The following is a 24,416-nucleotide window of genomic DNA, read 5'->3' on the forward strand; positions in this document are numbered from 1 at the left end:
ATGAATTCGGATATCTAACTGTCTGGATATATTTGCTGTTTCAAAACGTCTGCTAGAGATAGTATGATATCAGCAAGTAGTTTGTGGTGGTTTGGTGAAGATGGTAGCTTTTGACGATCGATCACATCAAAGAAAGAGCTGGTTAGGGGATGGATTTATTTATTACAATAAATTTTGCAACACATGCCCTAGCAGGCACCACATGGAGTGAAGATGTGGGAGTATGCACACTGTTGGATGACTGGCTGGTTAAAAACACATGTTCAAAATACTACATAACTTTTCTGAGTTTCTTGAAAAACGTAGTTTGTAGGTTTACATTTCTGCTGTTTTTTTGTTACAGAAAAGAACGTGAAGAACACTTGCCTTGATCGCTATAGTAAAATCACAACATTTAATTTCTAATGAAGTTCAGGGAATCCGTATTATATAAACAATGAAAGAGCTATACAATTTAGTGCTACAAAAGTCAGTGTTTTCATGCACTTGTAGTCTTAAAGTGTAGTCTCACAGACTTCATGTGGAAATATGTTTTCTTAATTCTGCAAAGCAGCAGTTATCGTCTTTTTAAAGCATGTTGACATTCCAGAGTAGCTTACATAAAAAAAAATCACAAGTAAAAAACATGTTCAACATTTCTCCCATGTACACTAAGAAACATTAAGTATACTTAAGCAATACTACCAGGTATTAGCACCATTTTTGAAAAACATCACTTGAATGTAAAAAATAAATCTGGCCAGTTGTTGACATTCTCAAATCATACTACACTACATCTGCAAAAAAATGTTAAACTTCTTAAATGGCTAATTCATAAATTCATACAATTGTTTTGGGTCAATTTGCATTAACATGGGTACAAAGTGTGAAAACATTCTTAACTCTATGGCTTTCACCATAGTTTATTTAATGCAAGCTATTGTATGATCTTCAATTTGATCATGTTATCAGTTTATCTACAAGTTTATCATTTATACATATGTAGTCTTATGTCTACAGTGTAAACGCCATAGAAAGTGCATCTGCTAAATGAGGTATTTTAATGTGCAAGAAAAGGAGCAAAAGTCATGCTTAAACCTTTTCTTAAAGTGTTCATTTTCAATTTCGTATCAATATTTGAAATGTGAATTTCCTAGTAAGCATTTCAATGTATACCATAGATTCTAACTAGATTATATTGCTGCTGTGCTTGAATACACAGGGAAAGAATCAGCGTAAATCTTAATTCTTTTAGACATGACTTCAAATGGATTACAATGTATAAAATCATGATTCATAGTAATTAATTTCAATTATATTCAACTCCCTGTTTAAAAGGCCATCACATCATTAATACTAGTAAAGATCACTAAAAGATGTGGAGTATTCAAAAAACACAATGCAGGTTATACTGAAATATCCTCTGTAATCACACAAGACAGTGCAATGTGGAGATTCATGGTAAGAAACGTAATTACAAATATCAAGTTGGGTGCCACATGAGAATACCCAGACCCGAGTAATTGAGAAAGAAAAAAAAATCTCCTACTACCTGGGCCATATAAACACTAAACAGTGGTGATAGTAATAAGGGACAGGGTAACCCAGGGGTTTGCAATGAATACAACTGACACTCTACATAATCTGAGCACTAATTAGGTGTCCCAAGATGCATTTTTATCATCTTAATATTCAATACAACACAACAAACAGAAATGAACACAAATTTACAAAAATAACTCCCTGTGAAGACAGCTGGTCTTTTTAAAGTGATGCTTCTAATGCCCCAGTGAATGATACACAACCTTTCTCCAACCCCCTTCCCTCCAATCAGGCTTTTCAATGCCAGATTCCAGCTTATGCAACCACTCCTCCCTCATAGTCTAACTACATCCATCCACTCCTCCCTTGTATTGCAGCTACATCCATCCTTTCTGACCACCATTTGTCTCCAATCACCCTTTCCTATAGCCTTGTTTGTTCATTGCTCTACTATGACTCCCTGACCCCAATCCTCGGCCGATTTGTGTGATAGACTCTGGATGCTCTTTTTGGTGGCCTAGGAAGGGGAATGGCAATATAACTGTCTATTTAGAGCAGGAGTTGGTACAATAATGATCAGGGTACGTGACCCCCACCCCTCAGAACTGCACAACTATGCGTTATGGAAGTAAATACTTCTCTTGGGGTTGGAGGTGGTATTATTCAGTTATGCATGTAAAAGTAAATAATTTAAAAAATATGACATGAAAAAGACAGCTAAATAAACATTAAACATAATGTGGCCACGTTTTACAATTAAAGGATGAAATGAATTGAATACAAGTTGACTTTAAAAATAATTATGTGATTTAAAGCGCGCGGGGTACATTGTTTTTCCATCCTATTTCAAAACTCAGTTGCTAGCATGAAACAAAAATGAAATAAAACTTTGGAACGATTTAAAAAAAAAAAAAGAAACCGGGTAGAGGATTTAACATATTTATATATGTATTTATATTGAATACTTTTAATGTATATTTGCTTTCAGTTTCAATTTTGTAATTTATCAGCAAACAGACGATAATCAATAGCCTTCCGCTTTAAGTGGCAACAATGTAATTGCCTGCTAATCATGAAATAGGGGTAATTGATTGCATTCTCTGAAAACGTAGTCATAAAAACATTCAGATCATGGACAGTTAAAAAGGAAAAAGTAGAGGTTGGGGAGAAGCTTACAGGTACACATTACCTTACAAATTAGTGATTATTTTAAAGAGAATAACATTACAAAACGAATCTTAGTACTAACATTTTGGTCAAGCACTTAACCCCTGGAATGAAAGGTGTCCTAAACTTTTATTAGGCCTGCTGATTTTAAAACGAGAAGTGCATCGGTTTCATTTATTTTACTTTGCTTAGACTGGGGGAACGACGTCTCCCAGCAGGCTTTGCTACAGCCTTATTTTTTTGGCAGCGTGTTAGCGCCAGCATGTTTGGGCCGGTTTGCACTAGTTAGCGGCTGGGTGCGGCACTGCGTGCAGAGGATTCTTTGGGTAGGCTGATTATTTTTGTGTTTATTTGCGTTGTCTCTTATAATATTGTTTGAAGGCGGCTTCTGTGGGCATAACCACCTGAAATGCGTGTTACTTAATACAATGTCACTGATAAAACATGCTACATAAATGGCAGATTATATATGCCCATCAAATTGATATATGTGCAATCTCAGAGTCTTGGCTACATGAGGCAGCTGGCCCTTCCCTCTTGTTGGCCATTCCTGAGGGATATAGTATTTTCTTACCGGATAAAGGGTATGGAGGGGTGAGGTTGCCTTCATCTGAAAATCATCACTGAAATTTGTATGAAATACAGGGGCCAATTGACTGTGACATTATTTGCATCAAGATTCTAACTGACCCAAATACCACGTTTAATCTTTTGCTTTTATACAGGCCACCTCCAACTATGTCAGATTTCCCAGAAAGGTTTTCAAGTATGTTGCTGCCTATGCTTACACCATCGTCCAAATTTATTGTCCAAGGCGGTTTGAATTTATGGTTATCAGAGAGTACTGATCATGTTGCTTTATGGGTGAGCCCTGCCCTTTGGGTTTTCTCAACAGGTACTCAGGCCTACTCATATTAAGGGTAATATCTTGGATTGACTCTTAACCTTGAATATCCAGATTAGAGAGCTTCATGTCCTACCTTGTCCCTAGTCGGATCATAGTTTGGCTTCTATCGACCTCTTATTACCATCACGGATGAAGAGGAATAATCTGGTAAGGAGTACCATTGCAACTAGAAATAATTACAATCTTACTTTTGAAGCTATGGGTCCTTTTATTTCTTCTCTTGGTCACAATTTAAGAGTCTGCAGATGATCTTGCACAAAGTTATCAGAAGACTCTCTGCCTTGAAAATTCCATCATTGCTGCTTATAAAGCAGAATGCATGGTGCTCATCTGAAATCCATAAACTGAAGATGATTGAAATGAAATGATTTAGTAGGTTTAAATCTAGATCAGTTGAAGACAGCCCTTTATACTACAGCAGCAAAAACTAATAAAGTGGCAATTATTAATCTGAAAAAGTCTGAATACAATGCCAGAATTCATTCTGAATTTTGGATCTAATACTCAGGAGCTATTCAGAGTTCTGAAAGAACTTGAGAATTCCTGTTCTAGTGTGCCAAATAAAATTATTAAGGGTAGTGCGTGGTGTACCTCTATCCAGGATTCCATGTTTAGGAAACTGCATGTTATTAGAGAGAGCATTAACGCCAGAATTCTGAATGTTGGATCTAGTACTAAGGATCTATTCAGAGTTCTGAAAGAATTTGAGAAATCCTGTTCTAGTGAGCCAAATACAATTATTAAGGATAGTGCATGGTGTACCTCTTTTCAGGATGCCAGGTTTGGGAAACTGCATGGTATTAGAGAGAGCATTAATGCCAAAAAGAAATTGAGTGGGGATGATAACACTGTTCAGCGACATGGGATCAACAAAGACAGCTGATTTACCACTCTTCGTGGAAGCTCAAATTCCTTTTGAGGTTAGACCTATTTTGGAGGCTGAAATGCTAAACATTATCATGCAGCTTAAGCCAACCAGTTGTAAGGGGGACGTTTGCCCAGCTGTTTGCCCTCATTAATACCATTGATAACAAAATCTGTTAATCAATCTTTTGCTGAGTGCCATGTACCGATTGCATTAAGCAATCCTGGATATCACCACTGCTGAAATAAACGAAGCTTGACCCTACAATACCAACCAGCTATAAGACAATTACCAAAGTACCATTTCTCCTCAAGATCTTGGACCGGACTGTATTTGCAGGTTCAGAATTTCCTGACCACTAATAATATCTTTGACAAAAGGCAGTCCGGGTTTTGAGCAGCACATGGTACTGAATCAGCATTATTAGATTTTAAATCTAACATCTTATATTGCATGGCTAAGGGACAAGCCATCCTGTTGTTGTTAAACCTTTCCGCTGCGTTCAATCTCGTTGATCATGCTATCATTACTGATATGCTTTCGTGGTTGCAGCAAATTGTACACTCTGCCAAGAGTTAACTGTGGGGATCTTTTTGCATATTGGGATTAGGGTCATTGGAACAGATTTTTCGTTATTGTCCAAGACTAAGTAGGCTCTGAACAGCCATTTTGTTTTAGAAAATGTGTTTAATTTAAGTAACAAATGATCTATTGGTTTATTTCACCAGTCACAAGTGAGACTCTGAAGAGGGTTTCATTATGAATTTATTTGAGGTTTTGCTTTCTATTTTCTTTAGCTATACATTTTTATATGTAGACGAGCCTTTTAATTTATTTTTGGTCCACGCAATTCTGTGCACCTTTTTGATGTATAGTCCACTATGCCGCCTCCCCTCGATGCTCCTGCAAAAAAAGCACCCTCCTCAAAATGTTCTACCAGAAACACAGTAAGGAAAACAATTTGGCACCTCCCATTACTGGCAGAGGATGACTGCACACTTGAATTAATTTGGTGGCTGTATTTGACCAGGCATTTTGGTACTTTGAGATTTGACAAGCGTTGAAGGCCTGCATGCTTGCAAATTCAATGAATGCAGATTTCCTTTTTCTTCTTTACATGTAATAGTGTGATAAGAAGCCAGAGATTGTATTGTTTTACAGAGGTTTTCAGCTTCCAGGGGGGGGGGGGGGGTGATGGGCCAGCTTTAAGAGGCATGGCTGGATTTTTACAGTTGGAGGAATTTTTAACCAATATGTGTGAAGATGTCCAATTACTGTGTCAGTTTCTGGTACAGTTGATTGTGGAGTTAAGATGACTTATTATCCAATGGTATATATGATATGATATTTTATTTGTATCGCGCTCATACACAAGTGTTTCAGAGCGCGACAAGGCAAGGGAGGACAAAACAACAATCTTACTAGGCCCAGTGACATTGAGAAGGCGCAAGTGCAGGGCAGAGGGAAGGCGGGAACGCCTGCAACTACCTGCCAGAGCAGGTACTGTTTCTAGGTTGGCTCTCAGCAATGATCGATCCAGAGCTGTTAGTTCCATCCTAAGGGGCCGAATGGACACAAATATGGAAGTCAACTGAAACTGTGGCATTATCTTTACTTCTGACAGCCAGTAGATAATCAATACCCTCCCACAACTGCAAGGATGTTCAGGTCAAGAGAGCCAGTGACAATCTGTCTTGAGGAGGCAAAATTATAATAATCTGGAAAAGTATCTTTATGCAAGGACAGCGAGCCCTTACAAAGAACACATCCCCACAATCTGCACTAATGATTGGTCCAAAGACTTCTGCCACCCACAATATACCCATTGAAGAGCAGTTGTTCCACAACAATGATTATGTGAAAATGACTTTGTTCAGTGATTGCAAACTCTGTCACAAGTCATCTTAATAGCTTCCAGTCCTGACTCAGACTAATGGCCTGACCTACACCATGGCATTTGAGTACACTGTCCCACTTCCACTGACTTCAGTTAGCCAAAGTAAGCCTTTATTTTTAAAAAATAGCCCTAAAAACCTAGGGCCCGAATCAGGGAATAAAATTGCGTTGAAAAACAGGGGGGCGCTTGCGTGCAAAACACGCGCTAGCGCCAGTTTGTTGATTCATGGAACACCTAGCGCGTGGCTTACCGGAGACTTGTGCTGAATACCCACAAGTCCAACACGTCACTTCGACACCATGAACACCTTGCGCGAGACACCCAGTGAAGGACCATACCGTCTAGCGCAGTCACCCAAAAAGGGGGCGGAACACGTGGAATGGGGAACAACAAGCATAAATGTGGGAGTTATGTGGGAAGTACCACAGTAAAATACTTGCAACGCCCACACACGCGCTAACAACACGTATTCATGGAATTGAACAGGGCTCTCCTGCGCGGAAAAAGACGCACTAATCCGGAACACGTCCGCCAAGCGAAAGCAGGCGTAAGCGTCACTGCGCACTAAAAACAATGCATAAAAAGGGCGCACGAAAAACCAACAAGCTATACAGCTACAATGAACGTCCCATTTTTCGCAGCAGTGATCGCGGGACACCGAAGGAGGAGGATAGCCAGGGCACGCATTTTTTTTTACCCAGGACCAGCATTTTTGGCAGGCCTGATGACCAGGTCTATGACAGGTATAGGTTTCCACCTCATATCATATTACACCTGGTCACGGAGTGGTAAAATGACCTCACATCACCCACCCTGTGCTCCCAAGCACTGAGCTCCTTGGAAAAATTGCTCAATGTACTGCATTATTTGGCCATTTCAGCAGACGACTGCCATTGTCGGGGGCATTTCACAGGCCACGCAGTCATGCTACCTACACCAGGTGTTGGCAATCATGACTGCAGGCCCTCAGTCCGCAGGCACATATGCATGCCCAGAACACCCGCAGAAAGGCAGGCTATGGTCCACAACTTTTACGGGGTGGCGTACTTCCCTAAAGTGCTTGGTGCCATTGATTGCACCCATGTGCCCCTACGTCCACCTAGGGCCACAGAGCACATCTATCGCAAGCACTGGCATTCCATCAACGTGCAGGTTGTATGTGATGCCAAGGGATTCATCACCTCTGTATATGCCAACTATCTGGGGTCCACCCATGATAGTTTCATATACAGAATGTCACCACTTCAGCGGGCTCTGGAAGCTGGGAGGCATGGCAACACATGGCTCATTGGCGAGTACAAATGGCCTTGCAAATGCATGTATGTCTTACACAGACAAAACCACACCACTGACAACCCATCTCACCTCTACAGAGAACAGTGTCTACCCTCTGAGCACCTACATGATGACGCCAATACGGAATCCCACCACATCACCCAAGGTAAGATACAACGCAGCCCATATTGCAACTAGGGGCATAGTGAAGCACACATTCGGAGTGCTAAAGTCACTCTTCCACTCCCGTGACCACTTTGGTGGTGAGCTACTATATGCGCCACCAGTAGTGTGCAGAATCATTGTGGCAGCATGTGTCCTGCACAACGTTGCAACACGGCGTGGCGTACCGGTGGACATGGTGGTGCCCCCACATCCCCAACCACATGCATGGCGGGGGGGAAGGGCACATGGCGAGGCTGCCCGTACCCAGCTTGTGGCACGATTTTTGCACATAAAATCCAACCCCTGCGGAGTGCACACAGCCCTAGCACATTCCAGGTGACAATCGATGATGACAATGGGACAATCACCTGTCCGAACCTTAACACCCCGAGAATGTGTCCTCGGAAGTGCTACATTGTGTGCATCCCTTAGTACTAAAAGTATCTCAATCTGGTGTGCACAAAAGGAACACATGGAAGATGGAGTATCCCACAAACACCATGACAAAGTACACATCTAAATGCTGGTATGTCACATAAACCCTCCCACACTTCATGTCACCTGCTTGACACACCATGCCATGGCATGCAATGTCCAAACAGAAATAAATGGCCAACACATAACACTACTGTCACAAAGCGTGCAACGATCAACCTAAAAAGTCCAGAAATAACTCACTCATCAATATAATCATGCACACAGGAACATCAATTGACAAGTACAACAAACTAGAAACACAGGAACCAAGAGTTAATCTGTCTGACCATGACCATACCCAAATGCACATGTGCCTCAATTGGTCGTGACTTGCACATGTCAACCTTCTAAATTGCATCCTTTTAAATTTGTGTGGCACTGCTAACCAAAGGGGGCTAGGGAAGCGCATACAGCATGAAGGCTAACAATGGAGACAGTCAAGGCAATACATGAAGATGGAACATGAATAATGGATTAATCTCAATGTACAAACAAAAAGTGATGCCAACCATGCACTGGACGACCAATCATGAATCCCACTAGGGGTGTATATACAGGTCAGACTTGAGACTGCCCACAGATAAAATGGAAGCTCAATGACACTGTGTCAGTTACTTTCACACGCTGTACTCCTAGCAAGCCAAGGAAAGGGGAAGCAGGAGTGGCATATGTGTCTGGACCGAATGCACAAACACCAACACGAGACAAGCCTATATGGGACCAGCTGGAACCAACAGTGGATGCCCTCGGCTGCACACAAAGCAACACACTTTCACATAAATGCACGATAGACAAAAAACGAATTAAAAAAAAATGCCCAGAGGGGGCCACCCAGGAGAGAAGAGGTGCAGGGTGCACGTCAACACCCACATTTGTGGATGTTAAAAAAGAACCCTCCATGGGTTAGTGGGCCACACAGCTATGGGAGTGGGAGACCTGTCGCCACCCTCTGGTGCTGCATCAGAATTTGGTAGTGGAAAGGGAGGATAACCACGTATAGCCCTGGTCTGGTCCTCCATGGCTGTGGCCATGCGGTACTGAGATGCTTGCATCTGCAACATGATGGCCTGGAGGTCTCCATGCATCACATCACGGTATGCACGCAGTTCCTCCGTGATGGTACGAGTCATCATTTGCATCTGCTGTTCAGACCGTCTACTGCTGGATGCCTCGAGTGCAGTCAGTGTAACCCTGAGGGACCTATAATCTGACCTCAGGGCTTCCCTGTTGGCCCGACCCTCTGCAGCCAAGGATGCACGCAGAGCCCTCAGTTCTGCCCGTCGGCTCCTGTTGCTGGCCACCATGTTCAGCCTGTGTGAGCGGCATGTGGACCGCAAAGCCTGCTACTGGTGCTCCACCTGTCTTGCTGAGGGTATCATGGAATTGGCCACCCTATTCATGCCCTGAGCCAACATCTCATGTGAAGCAGCCTGTTGGACTGCTCCCACACAGTATCGCCAGCTAACACACGGCCACTGCTTTGGCGGACCCCACACCTGCCTAGGCCAAGGGTACCTGGCCCTTGATGTGATGACACCGTCTGTGGCTGCAGGACTGCATTCCTCCCTTGATCTGCTGCCCCAGGATCAGGACCAGGAGTCAATACTGTGGAGCGTGACCCTGCAACCGTAACCACCACAGACGTACATCCCGACACTGACTGTTACGCTCACCTGATATCCACGGGGACGCCACCCAGCCAGTTGGTCGTTGGTGCCCTTCCCAATGATTCCCTGGTGTGGTCTCAGTGTCGATGGGATTCCGCCTGGAAATGAAGACTATATTAGGACTGGGCGACCAAGGCAAGTTTTCCCCCACCTCCCTTGTGTTTCCAGTCCCTCCAGGTTCTCTTCTCACCTGGTTGTCGGAATCGGTGGGCTCTCCGTCCTGCTCTCTGGGCAGGTGCGCGTTTTCTTTTATGGGCGCGGGCGGTCCTGTTACTTCACTGACTGCTGCCCTTGTAGTGTCTTTCAGGTAGGTCTTATTGCGATTGATGGCGTCGTAATTCTTGCATACCTTTTCTCTGTTCTAAATGTCTCTTTTTTATCTCCCTAGGAGCGCAGAGTGTCCGCTTGGAGAACTGGATATGCTGGTTCTCACTGGGAGATGATGGCGCGCTATAGCGCTATGATGCGGTAAGGAGGCGCTTTGCGTAGCGCAGCGATGTCTTGTCCTCACTGACCTGTGCTTTTCTCTTTTCGAAGGTCGCAGTGAGTTCCCAGCACAGATGGAGTTCCGGAGCTCTGCCGGCCGAAAAGCAACCAACCAGGTAAGTCTTTAAGCGCTTTGCGGTTGTAATGTCTCCACTACCTCCTTTAATGATGTCTTTCTCCTTTTCTCCTGTCCTTCGATCCGGGCGGTGAACTCCACCAACAGAGCTGCCCAAGAGCTGAGAGCAGTGAAGGATGATGAATGCAGGTAAGATTCTGCTGCTAACGATGTTATTGGTTTTTCTGCAGGTCCGGAATTCACCAGGCTCGTGAGAAAGCTGGACACAGTGAGCGTCCCGTTGCTAGAAGCAAAGTAACGCGAAGCATGTTGTCTTGTTCGGGTGTAGTTTAAATAGCCACTGTAAAGTAGTCCAGGTAAAGTAGTCCCTAGGCCACCACACCCAAAACACTAGACTGCATAGCTTGGTTCTAGGAATCAAGCTATGTGGATGCCTCCATGTTGGCTGAAAGCCTAAATAAAGTAGTTCCTCAAGCAGATGTATTTCCTTACTTATGAGCCTGGCGCCAAAGGCGCCAGGACTTGCCCCAAGAGGGCCTGAGAAGTGGATGCCAGGCCTTATTAGTGATCCGAGCCCTGATTCCACCTGGCAAATGGGCTCGTCAGTGGGGATCAGGGCTGAGGGTCATGACACTGACTGGCCCTGTGATGGGTCTCCCACCCCCCCCTCCAGACATTTGGGATGCAACAGCACCCAGCCGATGCACTCACCTGCAACACCACAGAGGTATCCATATCTGATTCACCACCAGAGCCTAGGGCTTCCTCGGAGGCAGACTCACACTGAGTCTGGGCCAGGATGGCATGTAGCATCAGTGGAACTTCATGGGCTATCACACCACATCCTCCACTGGTGGTTGGTCGTGGCTCACTATCCTGTTCCTCCTCCACCTCCTCCTCCTCTGCATCCAGTGCCTCATCATCCGCACAAGGACAGAAAAATAAATGAAGAGCCATGTAAATGCAATAGACCACACACATAGGCATCACAATGTCGTCATGTAACATTAACTTACCATGACACAAACCCCGGCACCTACGCAGTGTCAATGCAAGTAAAGGGTAGCATGAAAGCAGCCATGGACCTGTGAGGAAGGGCTAAATACAACCTGTAGTGCATGGTGCATAGCACCTGCTACACACATGAGCACCTGACTGCCATAGTCCATCCACCAACATCACAGATGCAAAAACACATATGCCACGTACCATAGCCATGCCTTATCTGTAATACCTCATGAGATGGGACTTGCTGACTATTGTCAGAGAGCCATGTACAATGGATGTGACAAGACATGACAATCACAAACTCAATACACACAGGTGTCACACGCATCAACGATGCAAGGGTGGTAAATAGAGTGAAGCCAGACACACCCATCCCATGAGGCCAGCTCACCTTGACATCACGCGAGTGAATAGGCACGGTGAAGGTGAGACCTGGGGTTGGAAGTGGGAGTGGGCAGTGCAGTACATGGCAATGGCATATCAATTAAATACAACTACATTGTCATCAATTAAAATGTGGTGGGCTGGTGGTTCTGTATGTGCAGACATCAGGGGTCAATAGCTGCTACAGGGCTGTAGGGATACAGTAAACAGCCACTGAGTGTGGAGTATGGCAGTGAGGCAGTGCATGGGTACAACTGGTGGCTCAGAGGCACGTGTCAGAGATCATAGTGTGGGCAGGTGACTAATGCATTCTCTCGGTCATCCAGGTCTCCAGCAGGGGAGAGGAGGTAGAGAAAGCAGAACACTTGTGGAAGGATCATAAGAGCTGCCAGATCCAGAGAAGGTTCGCCTCCAGTGCCACTGAGGCAGGGAGGCTGTAGCAGAGGGAGGCCCCAGCCGAAAATAGACGAACCACCAAATAATTGCTCTGAGAAGAAACTGACCCTGAGGGAGTAGGAAAGGGATGATCAAATACCATGAGAAGGAAGCAAATTGGGAAGATAGAGTTGACATAACTGTGGCACCAGGACCCATAAGGCCCTGTGGACAATGCGATTGAAAATGAACTGTCGTAGCCACTGGGAGCCAGTGCCATCATCACAGTCCTAGGGAGACAGAATACTTGACACCAAGACAAAAGGACACTTCTCCACTGTCCAGGTCAAGATGAGTTGCAGGGGGAAGAGAGTAGAGGCACAGAAATCTGGGTATAGGCTGTTGCAGTACCCCACCATAAGTATGACCAGTCCTCTGAAGACACTGAGTTACTGGGGGAATGAGAGGAAAGGAGGAATCCCCCTGAGGAGGTGTAGCTGGCAGGGTGAGCTCTCAGAGACAGAGATGTGCGGAGATAAGGCCAGTGTGGAGTGCAAGATTGTCACAGGCTATCCGCCATCACAGGTTGGAGCAAGAAGAGGGCCAAGATTGCCTGGACAGAGTGACATGGAAGGAGTGAGCAGGTGTGGTGATGACGTTTGTCACGGTGTGCAGCACATTGTGCGTATGCAGTCTGCAGGTCAACAAGCATGTTTCAGTCAGTCCACCATGACATGGTTCACCCATTGCAGTCATGCAAATGCAGCCAGAACTGCCAGACAACCAACATACTTCATCCAAGCAACATACACATGACCTGGACACACACGCATCACCTCTTACCAGACATTCTCTCATAAATTGGCAGGTCTCCCACGCCTTGAATCTGCTCCACATCAATCATAGCACCTATGATCTCCTCCTGTAGATTGAGTTGTTCATCCTCTTGTGGTGACCCACCTCCAGTCACCAGAGTAGAGGCGTAGTCGGCACCCATCTTACCTTTGGCTGGGCGCTGGGGGTCATACCAACGCTTCATTGCGTCAGTAGCTGAGCGCCTCCCATGGCCCAATGCGTTAATAAGGACAGCGACACACTGCCAGTGGGCCATACGCTGGGCAGGCGTATGTGTGCTCCCTGCCCACACAAGCATGTCGTGTTCGTTTACCTGCACGTAGTCCACAAGGACCAGGGGCTCCTCATCACTAAAGCTCCTCTTCCTCGACGTGCAGGTCTCCTGTGCCATGCCTTGGGACTGAGCCTGTTTGCCTACTGCATGCTTTGCCTTCTTAGGAGGCTGTGCAGACCCCGAGTGGCTGGGACCATTTGGGTCAGTATGGACTGGAGCACTGGTGGCCTGGGCTGTGGCATCACAGGTGGCTGTACCTGGGTGCCGGTGTCATGACGCTGTGCAGTATTTTCCTTCCCCCTTCGATGCAGGGATAGCATCTGCCCCTGCATCTCTGTGGACCGAGGCGGGGAGCACCACAGGCATGGCTGGGTGACCCGGAGGCTGGGTGGTGGTTGCTACAGCTGGCCCTGCAGCTACCTGACCCTTGCGGGTGCGTACAGAAGGTGACACTGCTGCATCTGGACCCTTGGTGCCAGTGCCATGACGCTGCACAGCATGTCCCTTCCCCTTCGATGCACGGATACCATCTGCCGCTGTGTCTCCGTGGACCGGGGCAGGGAGCACCACAGGCATGGCTGGGTGACCCAGAGGCTGGGTGGTGGTTGCCCCTGCAGCTTCCTGACCCGGTTGGGTAGGGGGCATGGCTCTCCCTCCACGGGGCCGAACACCTCCACCACCTCGCACACCTCTGCCACCTCGGGCGAGTCTGCCACCCTGGCCCACCTTTGCCTCCCTTCTCACTAGTTGCCCTCCCAGTCATGGCACAGATGGATTGGTGCAATGGGAGGTGCACCTATCAATTGTCCTGGGCAATTTGAGTGAGGGGGCAGTGTACATGATGTCAAATGAACCAGTGTGCCCCAGCAAGGCTCAATGTAACCCCCAGGGAAAATATAAACGGGCCCCCTAACGCACAGGCACCTCAAATATGAAAAAAAACATGTACGCGACCCCTTGGCAGCCCACGTGTAAAGAAAAAACCTAACGCAGTACGCTGTGGCACTCAGCAACACAAAAAATACATACGCGAAGGACACGTAAGCTACAGTGATGTTAAATAAGGGGTTACGTGACAAACAGGGGCACCCACAGATTGCAAAATGTACGCAACTCACCGTCAGCCTCAAAAGTACATGCGCGTGTGCGTGGAGGAAATCCCCCACCAAAAGAAGAGGCTTGCATGCAGTGAAGCGATTGTGTGGAAATGAAGTCCACACGTCCGACCGCTATAACTTGGCAAGCGTGTGATGCTCTCCTACGCACTACTTTATCCCGATCCTGAATGCCACGGCCAACGTTCAGCGCATGTCACGCAAGTTACACGCTTAGGGCCTTTCCTCTAAATCCATGCTAACGCGCTGGTTCCGCACGTGTGGAGTCACTGTTTCTGGATGGCCACGCAAGTAACACAGAAGACCCACACTCCTGCCTACCAGCAGATTTTCCTGCCCCCAAGTGCCCGAGGTGCCTCCTGCAAGCCATCTGCTGCTGCCTGCCCTCTCTGTATGCCTGCTGCCCACGTGCCCTGCGATTTGGTGCCTGCTGTACAGCCATTGCCAGTGCTCCTGTCACTGTGACCACATCTGCTGATCCCAAAGATTCCAGACGACGTGCCATACCACAGCTGAGCCCCAGGACCACCTTGCCCACCCACACCTGCCTCGGGGGGGTTGCCATGTCTGACCCAACATCACTTGAGGCAAGTGGCAACCCCCGCAGCAGCAAGGCAGAGGGCTGTCAGGTTCTCAGTCAGGGAAGTTGACATCCTGGTGGAGCAAGTCCTGGGGCATTATGATGCCTTCTTCCATGGAACATCCCAAGTCGGCAAGAAGGACGGGGGAGGATCTGGGTGGACATCGTGGGTACCATTAACGCAGAGTGGGTGGCACCCCACGACTACACACATGTCCACAAACGCTGGGAGGACTTCAAGGCCAGGACCCACAGCAAGGGCCGGTGCTTCCTCCAGGTTGGTGAGGACCAGGTGAGGCGCCGGTTGACCAACAACAACTATCGGGTCCTGGAGAGGTTCTATTTAGCGCTGTACACCCAGGCCTGGGATTTGGAGCTCAGTCGGGAGTCGACTGGTAAGTGTCCCATGTGTTCTCATACACCATGGTGCATGTTTATGTTGATGTGCGGTTGGAGTATGCACCTTGGCCTCATGTCTGGCATGCCTCTTGTACAGATGTCTGTACATGTCCCAGACAGTGCTGCATGTGAGTCTGCTCAAACATGTGTGATAGCAATGGTGTTTGGGTTTCAATGCATGATGCGCGAAAGCATGTAGCGACATGCACATGTTTGCATGCATTTGTCTGTACTGGGGCATGCGAGTGGCATTACACGTGTGCTTTTATCAACATCACGGGCATGCATGGTGTGCATGTGTCAGGGAAGTGAGTGTGTGACTGGCCAACACTCATGGATGTATGGCACATGGGCATTTGAATGTGTGATTGACTCATGCTGCCAAATTGGCCTCATGTGCACTCTGACGTGATAGCTGTATGGGATGTTGAATGACTGTCAGCTGATGTGTGTGAATGAAATGTGTAAGTCCCATGATTTCATGTGAGGTGGGTACATGATTTTGAAGTGCTCACAGTGCCTTGTACATGGATGTCAATGTCTGTTGCGCATGACATACATGATTGTGCATGATTGTGAATGCCACTTCCTGGTGTGTAGTGGACGGTGATGATGGTTGTGAACTTTGACAGTGCCACTGATGTACATTTGCATTGTGCCAAACAGACATATGTTCAGTCCTCTGATGTCTGTGTTCTCTGTTTTCACATCCACAGCGACAATGGGAGAAGAGTGCGGAGAAGGCGCTGTGGAGCAAGGCAGCAGGGATGCCTCCATCAGGCACAGACGCAAGGCCCAGTCGTCCTCCAAGTTACTGTCATCTTCAGGTAGCGAGGAAGCTGGTGCTGCGTCGGAGTCACCGGCCGCAGCTGCTGAAGGTAGGTCCAAGAGGGCAAAGATGCTGCAGGACTCATCGGCAGTGGGAGGGACAGATGAGCCCACACAGGGGCAAGACACTGCGGAAGAGAGGAGGAGGCCACATCATCCCAGTCCATGTGGCCCAGCGGGGGCGATGACATAGGTGTGACTGCTGCAGTCCAGACTCAGGGGCTGAAGGCATTGCAGGTTGCTGTGGAGGTGCCTGTGCGAATTCCTGCCCCTGGGACTGTGACTACAGGCATGCCTCAGGCCGTACCCAAACGCAGGTGGCGGATGACCCCACGCAAACAGATACACCAATATCTGCGCATGAAGCCATTCCGGACCGGGTGGAACCGTTGCTAGACGGTATCACGAGGCGTACAGGCAACATCTGTGATGAGGTGCAGGCTTCTAATCGGGAGCTTGCATGTCATCTGTTGTCTCTTGAACTGGCTAGCACAGTTCATGGTCTCGCAATGGGTCAGTGGGCTGGCCACTTATGTGACCACCCTCCTAGTCTTCCTCCTCTGTGCGCCAGTCGTCCTCCCTGCCGTCTACCGGCCCAGATACCACCATGTCCCTCTGTGTATCTGTCCCAACCCGGCGGCCAGTCTGGTGGAGATCACATCCCTGCCAGAGTCGAGAGTCGAGGTGGAATCAGCAGATGTGGTCACCACAGCAACAGGAGCTATGGCAATGGAGGAAGAGCAGGCACCAAGGGGAAGGGCAAGTGCACAACAGCCCCGGGAGTCATCCCGGAAGCTGTCTTTAATACTCAGTCATTGGGCATATTGGCAGCAGCAGGCTCAGAGTAGGAGGCGACAGGACTCAGGGCTTTCAACAGCAGAGGGGCCGGTATCAGCCATCAGGCAGGAGGCAAACGTGGACCTTACAACAAGGATGTCTTCCGTGTTGGAGTGATTGGGCCCGCAGATCGGGGCAGAGCTGCAGCGGGCACAGAAGGCACAACTCGCCATGGCTAGGCTAGAGAATTCACTGCGTTGGGCAAAGAGGCGGGCTGAGATCATCGAGGAGACTTCCAGGGAGTTCGAGAGGAGCATGGTGGAGTCCCTGCAAGCCCTCGAGGGGGAAGCAGCGGCCTGCCTAGTGGAAGAGGACGCAGTGTTATGCCCTGGAGGAGACAGAAGGAGAATGGTGAGGAGGAGGACTAGCCTGCTGCCATTGTATATAGTTCTTTAGGTGTAGGTTTCATTTATTCGTCACTTTTTTTTGGAGTTCCTGGACTTTGCTCCACATTTTGTACATAGTTCTTTTTTAATAGTATTTTTTAGGATTTTAAGACATGTTTTGGGACAATGGACCCTGGTTGTCTGTAAATAGTTGTATTTATCCAGGATCCATTTTAGTTCACCATGGAGGAATCGTTTTCTTCACATTTGTGTTTTTATTTGGACTTACATTAATGGCATGGACCACATGTTGGAAATTTTCCATTTTTAACATCCGATCTATTTCCGTTTTCACGTTCTTTTGTTTTTTTATTTTATTCATGCTGGTTTTAATATGTAGTTTTTACTGAGTATGACTTTAATACTGATTTTTTAAATATATTTTTACCCGTTGAAATCAAAGTGGTGTCTGGTCTCGATGGTTTAGTGCAAGTTTCACTCTTCCTTGACTCAGCCTGGGTCCCTGCTGTTGACAAATGTTGTTCATGTGTGTGCACAAATGCATGCATGTGTCATTTGAGGATTCTGATGCCATGGGGCATGTACTCGGGAGCATGACCAATGGATGGGTGTTGAGGTGCACCAGGAGTGTGCAGCATGTGGTGGCATTTGATTTCACATGTGCTGCTTTAATGTATATTGGTCCATAATGTTTTGGGGTGGGGGTGTCCCATGAGAAGGGACCTGCCTGCAGGTTGCCGTCACAGGTGTTGGGTACATGAAGTGGGGCATGCCTGCAGGTTGCCGTCACCGGTGGCGGATGGGGGGGGTACATGAGGCGGCCCTGCATGCAGGTTGCCATCACTGGTGGGGTGGGGGTACATGAGGCTTGGCCTGCCTGCAGGTTGCCATCACAAGTGTTGGTGGGCTGCCTGTGTGAGTGGTCACGGGTGATGGGAGGGTCCCATGTGGTGTGGGCTACTTGCGGGGTGGTCACAGGTGATGGGGGTGCTATGTGGGGTGGGCTGCCTGCAGGGGTGGTCACGGGTGATGGTGGGGTCCCATGTGGTGTGGGCTGCCTGCAGGGTTGGTCACGGGTGATGGGGGCTGGGATGTGGCTGTCCTGTGAGGAGGGATCATCTTCCAGGGGATTTGTGCATGTTTCGCGGGGTACGTGCTGAGTTTCCACACAATTTGGCTGGGGTGCGGGTGGAGTGATCGCATGGAAACTCATTGCGTACCCCGGACGCATCCCAGCCAAATCGGGTGGAAGCTCATCACGTACCCCAGACGCACCCCAGCAAAATCGCGTGGAAACTATGTGCGTGCCCTGTCTGCAACGGATTTTCACATGATTTTCCAGGGGTGGGGTGGGGGGGGGTTGGAGGGGCTGTATGCTGGACCAGGGACGACACAGGGGCTTGCGCTGTGTTGGGAATTTCACTGGCTTTTTGCTGAGCGTGGGGGCGTTACTGGCGCAGCTCGATATTCCTTGTGCCGCGGCTAGTGATGCCTCGATTAATTTATGAATACGCGTTCTGCGCAATTGTTTATTTGCGCTACGGCTGGTGCTCACGTGGCCCACGCTCCTTCTTGGCACATGGCACTTGGGCCTACCCTGAGCTTAAATCTATGAATCGGGCCCCTGATATACTAGTTAAGAATAAATTGAAACCTCTAATGGAAGGTTTGTTTTGCTCATTTCAAAATGTGGTGGAAACTAGTTAATATAGTGGCTCTATAGAAATTCTTATCTGGATATTCTGAGCTTTACCATTTTTTAAATCTCACTCCAAGTCACACCTAAAACAGTGAGTACTGAAAACAGTTAAGAAAAAGCCAAGAGGGACTAAGCGGATATAACGTTTATAAAGCATAACATATTTTTGGACGTACAGCCCAGACTGTCTTGATCCACTCTAGATAAATACATTCTTAATTTGTTTTGGTTTTCATTTCAGATTTTACAGAGATAGGAAAAAGCAAATGATTGGAATGCGTTTGTCTGTATTTATTCTTGTGAAGAGTCTAAAAGAAAAGCATTATTTTTATGTTTACTGTGTCAGGAAAGGAGGAAGTAGGTAAAAGTGAGTTGCTGGCGATGTGTGCAAGATGCCAATACATGGATTTAGAGTCAACATTATTTACATAGTTAAACTTCTGATTATATGGACGTATTTGCTTGTTGTCAAATAATTCTAGCCTAATTGTTTAGCCTACATAGTGCAATTAACAACTTGATTTGATTTTTTATTTGATTTGCACAGTGTATGTAAACAAGGGCAGAATGTCCATAAACATGAGCATTTAACATATGAAACAAAAGAACTTACTTTCATCAAACTCAAAAGCATGGATTCATGTAATTTTGTTAAAATTATTAACCTTTCAGGAATGTTATAAAGAAGGGAAATGATCTAGAAATATATTCTTGTGGATTATTTGATTCAATGTTTGTAATGGCGATTGACAAGTTTCAGTCAAGGTTTCCCTACGAATCGTGTTAACATCGTCTTCACATGGCCAGGACCAGAAATAATTTTTCTGGTGGGAAAAAAGAAATCACATTATAAAACAATATTCTTCCCAGATAAAAACCATCATACATAACCTGGCAACTTAGACCTGACTCACGATACGCCACTGCAGAGACCAATTTCCAACTGCAAAAGCCATCACAACAAGATAAAGAGTCCACTCCAGAATCTAATTCCTCCAAATTGCGTTTAATATTCCAGGCAGCACAGGTCCAAAAGGGACTATTCTGGGTGGTGTACTTAAGTTGCCAAATCTTAGGTTCGTAAGCCAGGCATCCACTTTGAATCAAATCACACGTTTCTGGCAGACTGATTCATTTCTCCTATTCTCTGTCACTCATACAGAGTCATTAGACTCATATAAGATACTGTGTTCTATGATCCTCTTTAATGTCAACCTATTGGGCTGAATACCATGGAGAATCTGGCATGTAACTTCTCGCAAAAACCTTACTACACACAGCATCAGGACAACTATGACTTCATGGTAGATTTTCTGATGGAATGGAAAGAATACGGAGGCAACATGGATTATCCCAAGTGGGTCAGCTGTTGATCCAAATGGACTACACTCAAGATCTATGATCAATTAAAACTAATTTTGATAACACACCTCCACCCAAACATTTAAAACCAACCGTGGTTGTGTATGGAATTTACAGCAAATGTTCGTGCTCTATATATTAGGCTTAATTTATTGATTAGATTTCATGCTGTTCCGGACAAAACTCACGATGAGGATATTATTTGTTGCAGCTATTGATGTACAGTCTACTTTCGTGAACTGTTTTTCATTCTCATGTACACTGTGTAGGTCTGTTTTACTCAATTCAATTCAGGGTATCCAGATCCTATTTCTTGTTGTCCTACATGCAAAAAAGTTTCCACCAACTCACTTTTTTGTTTTAATGGCCGAATCTATTACAGTTCTGCAATGCGATCACTCAGACTAAATCAGATCCTTGGCTTGATTTGAGAACTCTTGGCGTCTGAAGTAATATTGGCTATTTTATCAGAGGAATCAGGTGTTTATCCAAATCAACATTTTTTTAACGTGAAGTTATACTTTTATCATGTTGTCTGATCACACAGAGATGGAAAGATGCTTTCCTCCATATCACTCTTCCTGGCTCAGAGAACTGATATAAGAATATACTTTGGAAACTTCTATTTTGTTGCTAATGGAGCTTTCAAACATCTTACAAAACTGTGGGGAATATTTGGCAATCATCTATTAACAAGCTTGGTTATTAATGATAATTGAATGCTTGATAAATGTTATTTATATTCAAGTCAATTGGTGATATATCACAACCATTTTGTAAAAAGAAACAAAAAGAAAATAGGCACTCTCTTGTGGTACTGCGCTGCAGTCTGGCACCCTTTAACAAAGGATGTTTGGTCTTTGTATGTGGAACCTACGGGCATACCAATAAAGGAAAGTCTCAATAACGTAGGCTTTGTTGTCTCCCACAATAAATTCTCTGCTGGCCTGACGCATCAGATAGAAGTGAACTGTGGAAGCTTGAGTGCTGCAGGCCTCATATCAGCAATTCATGAACTCTCCCTAGTCTCTGTATTTGCAGTAGGGCCCTTAACCATCTACATCTAAAGTGTATATAATAAGGCAGAGTATGGAATTAGGATTCGATGAGCAGGAGCTAAAAACAGCTCCTGGATGTCAGGCATCACCAAGTAGGCAGGAGCTACCACTGGGGAACCAGGGCCGAGGGCCGAGTAAAGCACACTGCAAATCTAATTTCCACATGAGATTCACACTTTAACATTTTGCCCATTATGTATACTCCATTATATTTAAATGTGTCCCAATTCTTCTTTACTTATGTTTTAAATCACTCAAAGTTAATGTCACATATTCATGTGTGCAAGGAACCAGTTGGCCTGGGGATCCAAAAGTAGCTCCTGGTAAAAGTTTCTCTTAAGTTAACCAGGCTCGCCTGGGGTGGAAGAGTAGCTAAATAGCTTCCAGCAACTTCAAATCCCGAAAGGGCATACATTGGAAAGTGGAATTACATTTCTAGGGATATCCTGCTATTATGCAGGAGCATTCAGATACATCAGCTTTTTGTCACAACACACTAAATGATTTTAAAAGTATATATAGAGTTCTCATGTCAGGGTGCAACATGTGCTCCAGGTACTCATCTGGGCCCCTTTTCTTTTTATGAGAAAAGTAAAGGATCATGCTGGAGTTAAGTGCATGCAGCTTCTTGCTAGTAACTTTGTGGATAAGTTCATGTGGTTCTAGATATCTTGGTGCCCCAAACTAGTAATCGCCCAACTCGCATCTCTCAGCCATGGGAGGTTGTCCACACCTGAAAACCATGTAATCACCATGACATACAATTTGTATACTAAGGCCATGTCCTGGCCCAAAGTCCTAAGTCGCTATTTTAATGGCTTAACTCTGACCTGCATACAGGCACTTATTATACCCATTTCCTCTTGCACGATGATCAGGTTTGGGGCTTCCTAGAGTGAGGTCAGAATTGCTTATCAGCAACTTCTAACATACACAGGTTGGTACAGGCTGGGAACTTGCTCCTGTCTAATACTTTTTCGCCTGATATAAAGAATGTGTGTGTCATTTAAAATAGCGAATACCTCTCAGAAACATGCAAGCCATAGACTACAGGGGTAGAGAGCCGAATAATGGATGACTCAATAGGGAGGTGGAAATTCCATAATTGATTCAGTCATAAAAAGGGACATGAAAGGAAATAGTAAAAATGTACTACATGAAAAATGCATTGATCGAAATAGCTGGATTTATTTAGTTTCAAGTTGAAGGCTAGATGAGCATAGCTAGCTTGATACCAACTGATACCAGTTGCTACTTTTGCCTCCCCGGGGAAAAGAATGGCATACAAATACAACTATGCAACATTAATTCTGCTCTGTGTTTGGGGGTTTGAATAAAAGGTGCATTAGGAAATAATTAGAAAGCACTTTGAGAACAATCAGTCATATGTAATGGACAAAAAGTTAAATTGCCTTATCTGAAAAATGTGATTTGAATTACGCTATGTGCTAACTCCACATTCTTCAGAGGTAGCTCCTGCTCCCTGGGTAAGGCCCAGTAACTGTTTTTAGCGCCTTCTAAAATGCTAGTGATTATTAATGTCATATGGGATGTCCTTTTCAATGTAACAACAGTTTCTTTGCTGGTACGCACAACTTTCTTCTCCTTTTCCAAGTTAATTTTGGCAGTTGCCCAATATTCACTAGCAAATGCTAACATTTCAGATTGTATTCAGTTTTTCAGCACACCTGTGAAACGACAACAACATCGTTTTTAAGAAACAATAATTAGCGCCTTTCAGCACAGATTGGGTATGGATGTGGTTGCAAAGTCATACCCAGTTTTGGTTTGAGATTGGGAACTAATCCATGTGGTAAATGCAGATGGAACCTTTGCAGCAAAGCTGTAAAAAAGAGAAACATTTCCATTCGAGCAAGTTGTTCTCCCAGACAATGCCTTCTTCCTGAAGGGATACACAACAAAAGACAGGAAACAAGTCAGATTTCACCATCGTAACACAATTGAAATAGCAATATTTGTTAATTTTCATCATATTAAATCAATACTTACACAGTGAAGTTCATGCAAGTCTGATAAAGAAAGCCATCTTGTAAACTATGTACTACAGGCCAGTTATGCTGTAGTTTACGGGGCAAACTAATGAAATATATCTAAACATTTCTAATGCAATAATAATATCCGTGTGCCAATATTGTTCTAAACATTTTTATTAACTCATTGTGCATAGGAATGTATTTTATACAGGTCATCACAGATACAGTGATGTATAACAATCTGCTGAATAGGCTTTTTAATGACTATATACTCAGAAAAAACACGACTTGAAAACAAATGCTTATGTTAATTTCTGGAAATGCTATGTGCATACAGATTCACAATGATATCATTTGTTTTAACATCCATCATTAATTCTTTGAATGAAATAAGCATTCTCCTTTTTTATGGTATTTTATGGTATGTGTTCATTTTAATACCAGCAAGTACATATTGGGGCCAATTTTTTTGCAAACAAATAGCACTCATGAAATGCAACTAATTAACAACTGTGAACATTGTCACCAAACATGAAATTCGCATTTGTGGAATAGATTCCATTTCTGTAGTACAAGCATGCGATTTAAGAGCTACCTACTGGTACGCATAGGTGGATACAAGCTCTTAATTCCACATCCTTGTAAAGATGACCTCCCTTGCGTCACCAAATTCGCTCACTTAAGGATTGCTAGAGATGAAACTACTAACTTAGCTTCTTTCGAATGGATACAATCTTACTCCCACAAAGAATACACTTTGAAATAGCTCCAGGAGCATATGGGTTTTGGAAATCGTTA

At 45.3% G+C, this 24,416-nt stretch overlaps 1 protein-coding gene across 1 annotated transcript in view; it reads right to left on the bottom strand.

The window, feature by feature from the left end:
• Positions 1–362: 362 nt before the first annotated feature.
• CYP2R1 (cytochrome P450 family 2 subfamily R member 1) overlaps positions 363–24,416 on the bottom strand; it is a 662,101-nt gene continuing 638,047 nt past the window's right edge. The window contains exon 5 of the mRNA XM_069623737.1: positions 363–23,527. Within this exon, the coding sequence (XP_069479838.1) occupies positions 23,352–23,527 (176 nt within the window). The 3' untranslated portion in view covers positions 363–23,351. The remainder of the gene's footprint in view (positions 23,528–24,416) is intronic.

Source organism: Ambystoma mexicanum, chromosome 11, assembly GCF_040938575.1.
Source record: "Ambystoma mexicanum isolate Mex_15411 chromosome 11, UKY_AmexF1_1, whole genome shotgun sequence".
In the NCBI taxonomy this organism is placed as follows: Eukaryota; Metazoa; Chordata; class Amphibia; order Caudata; family Ambystomatidae; genus Ambystoma; species Ambystoma mexicanum.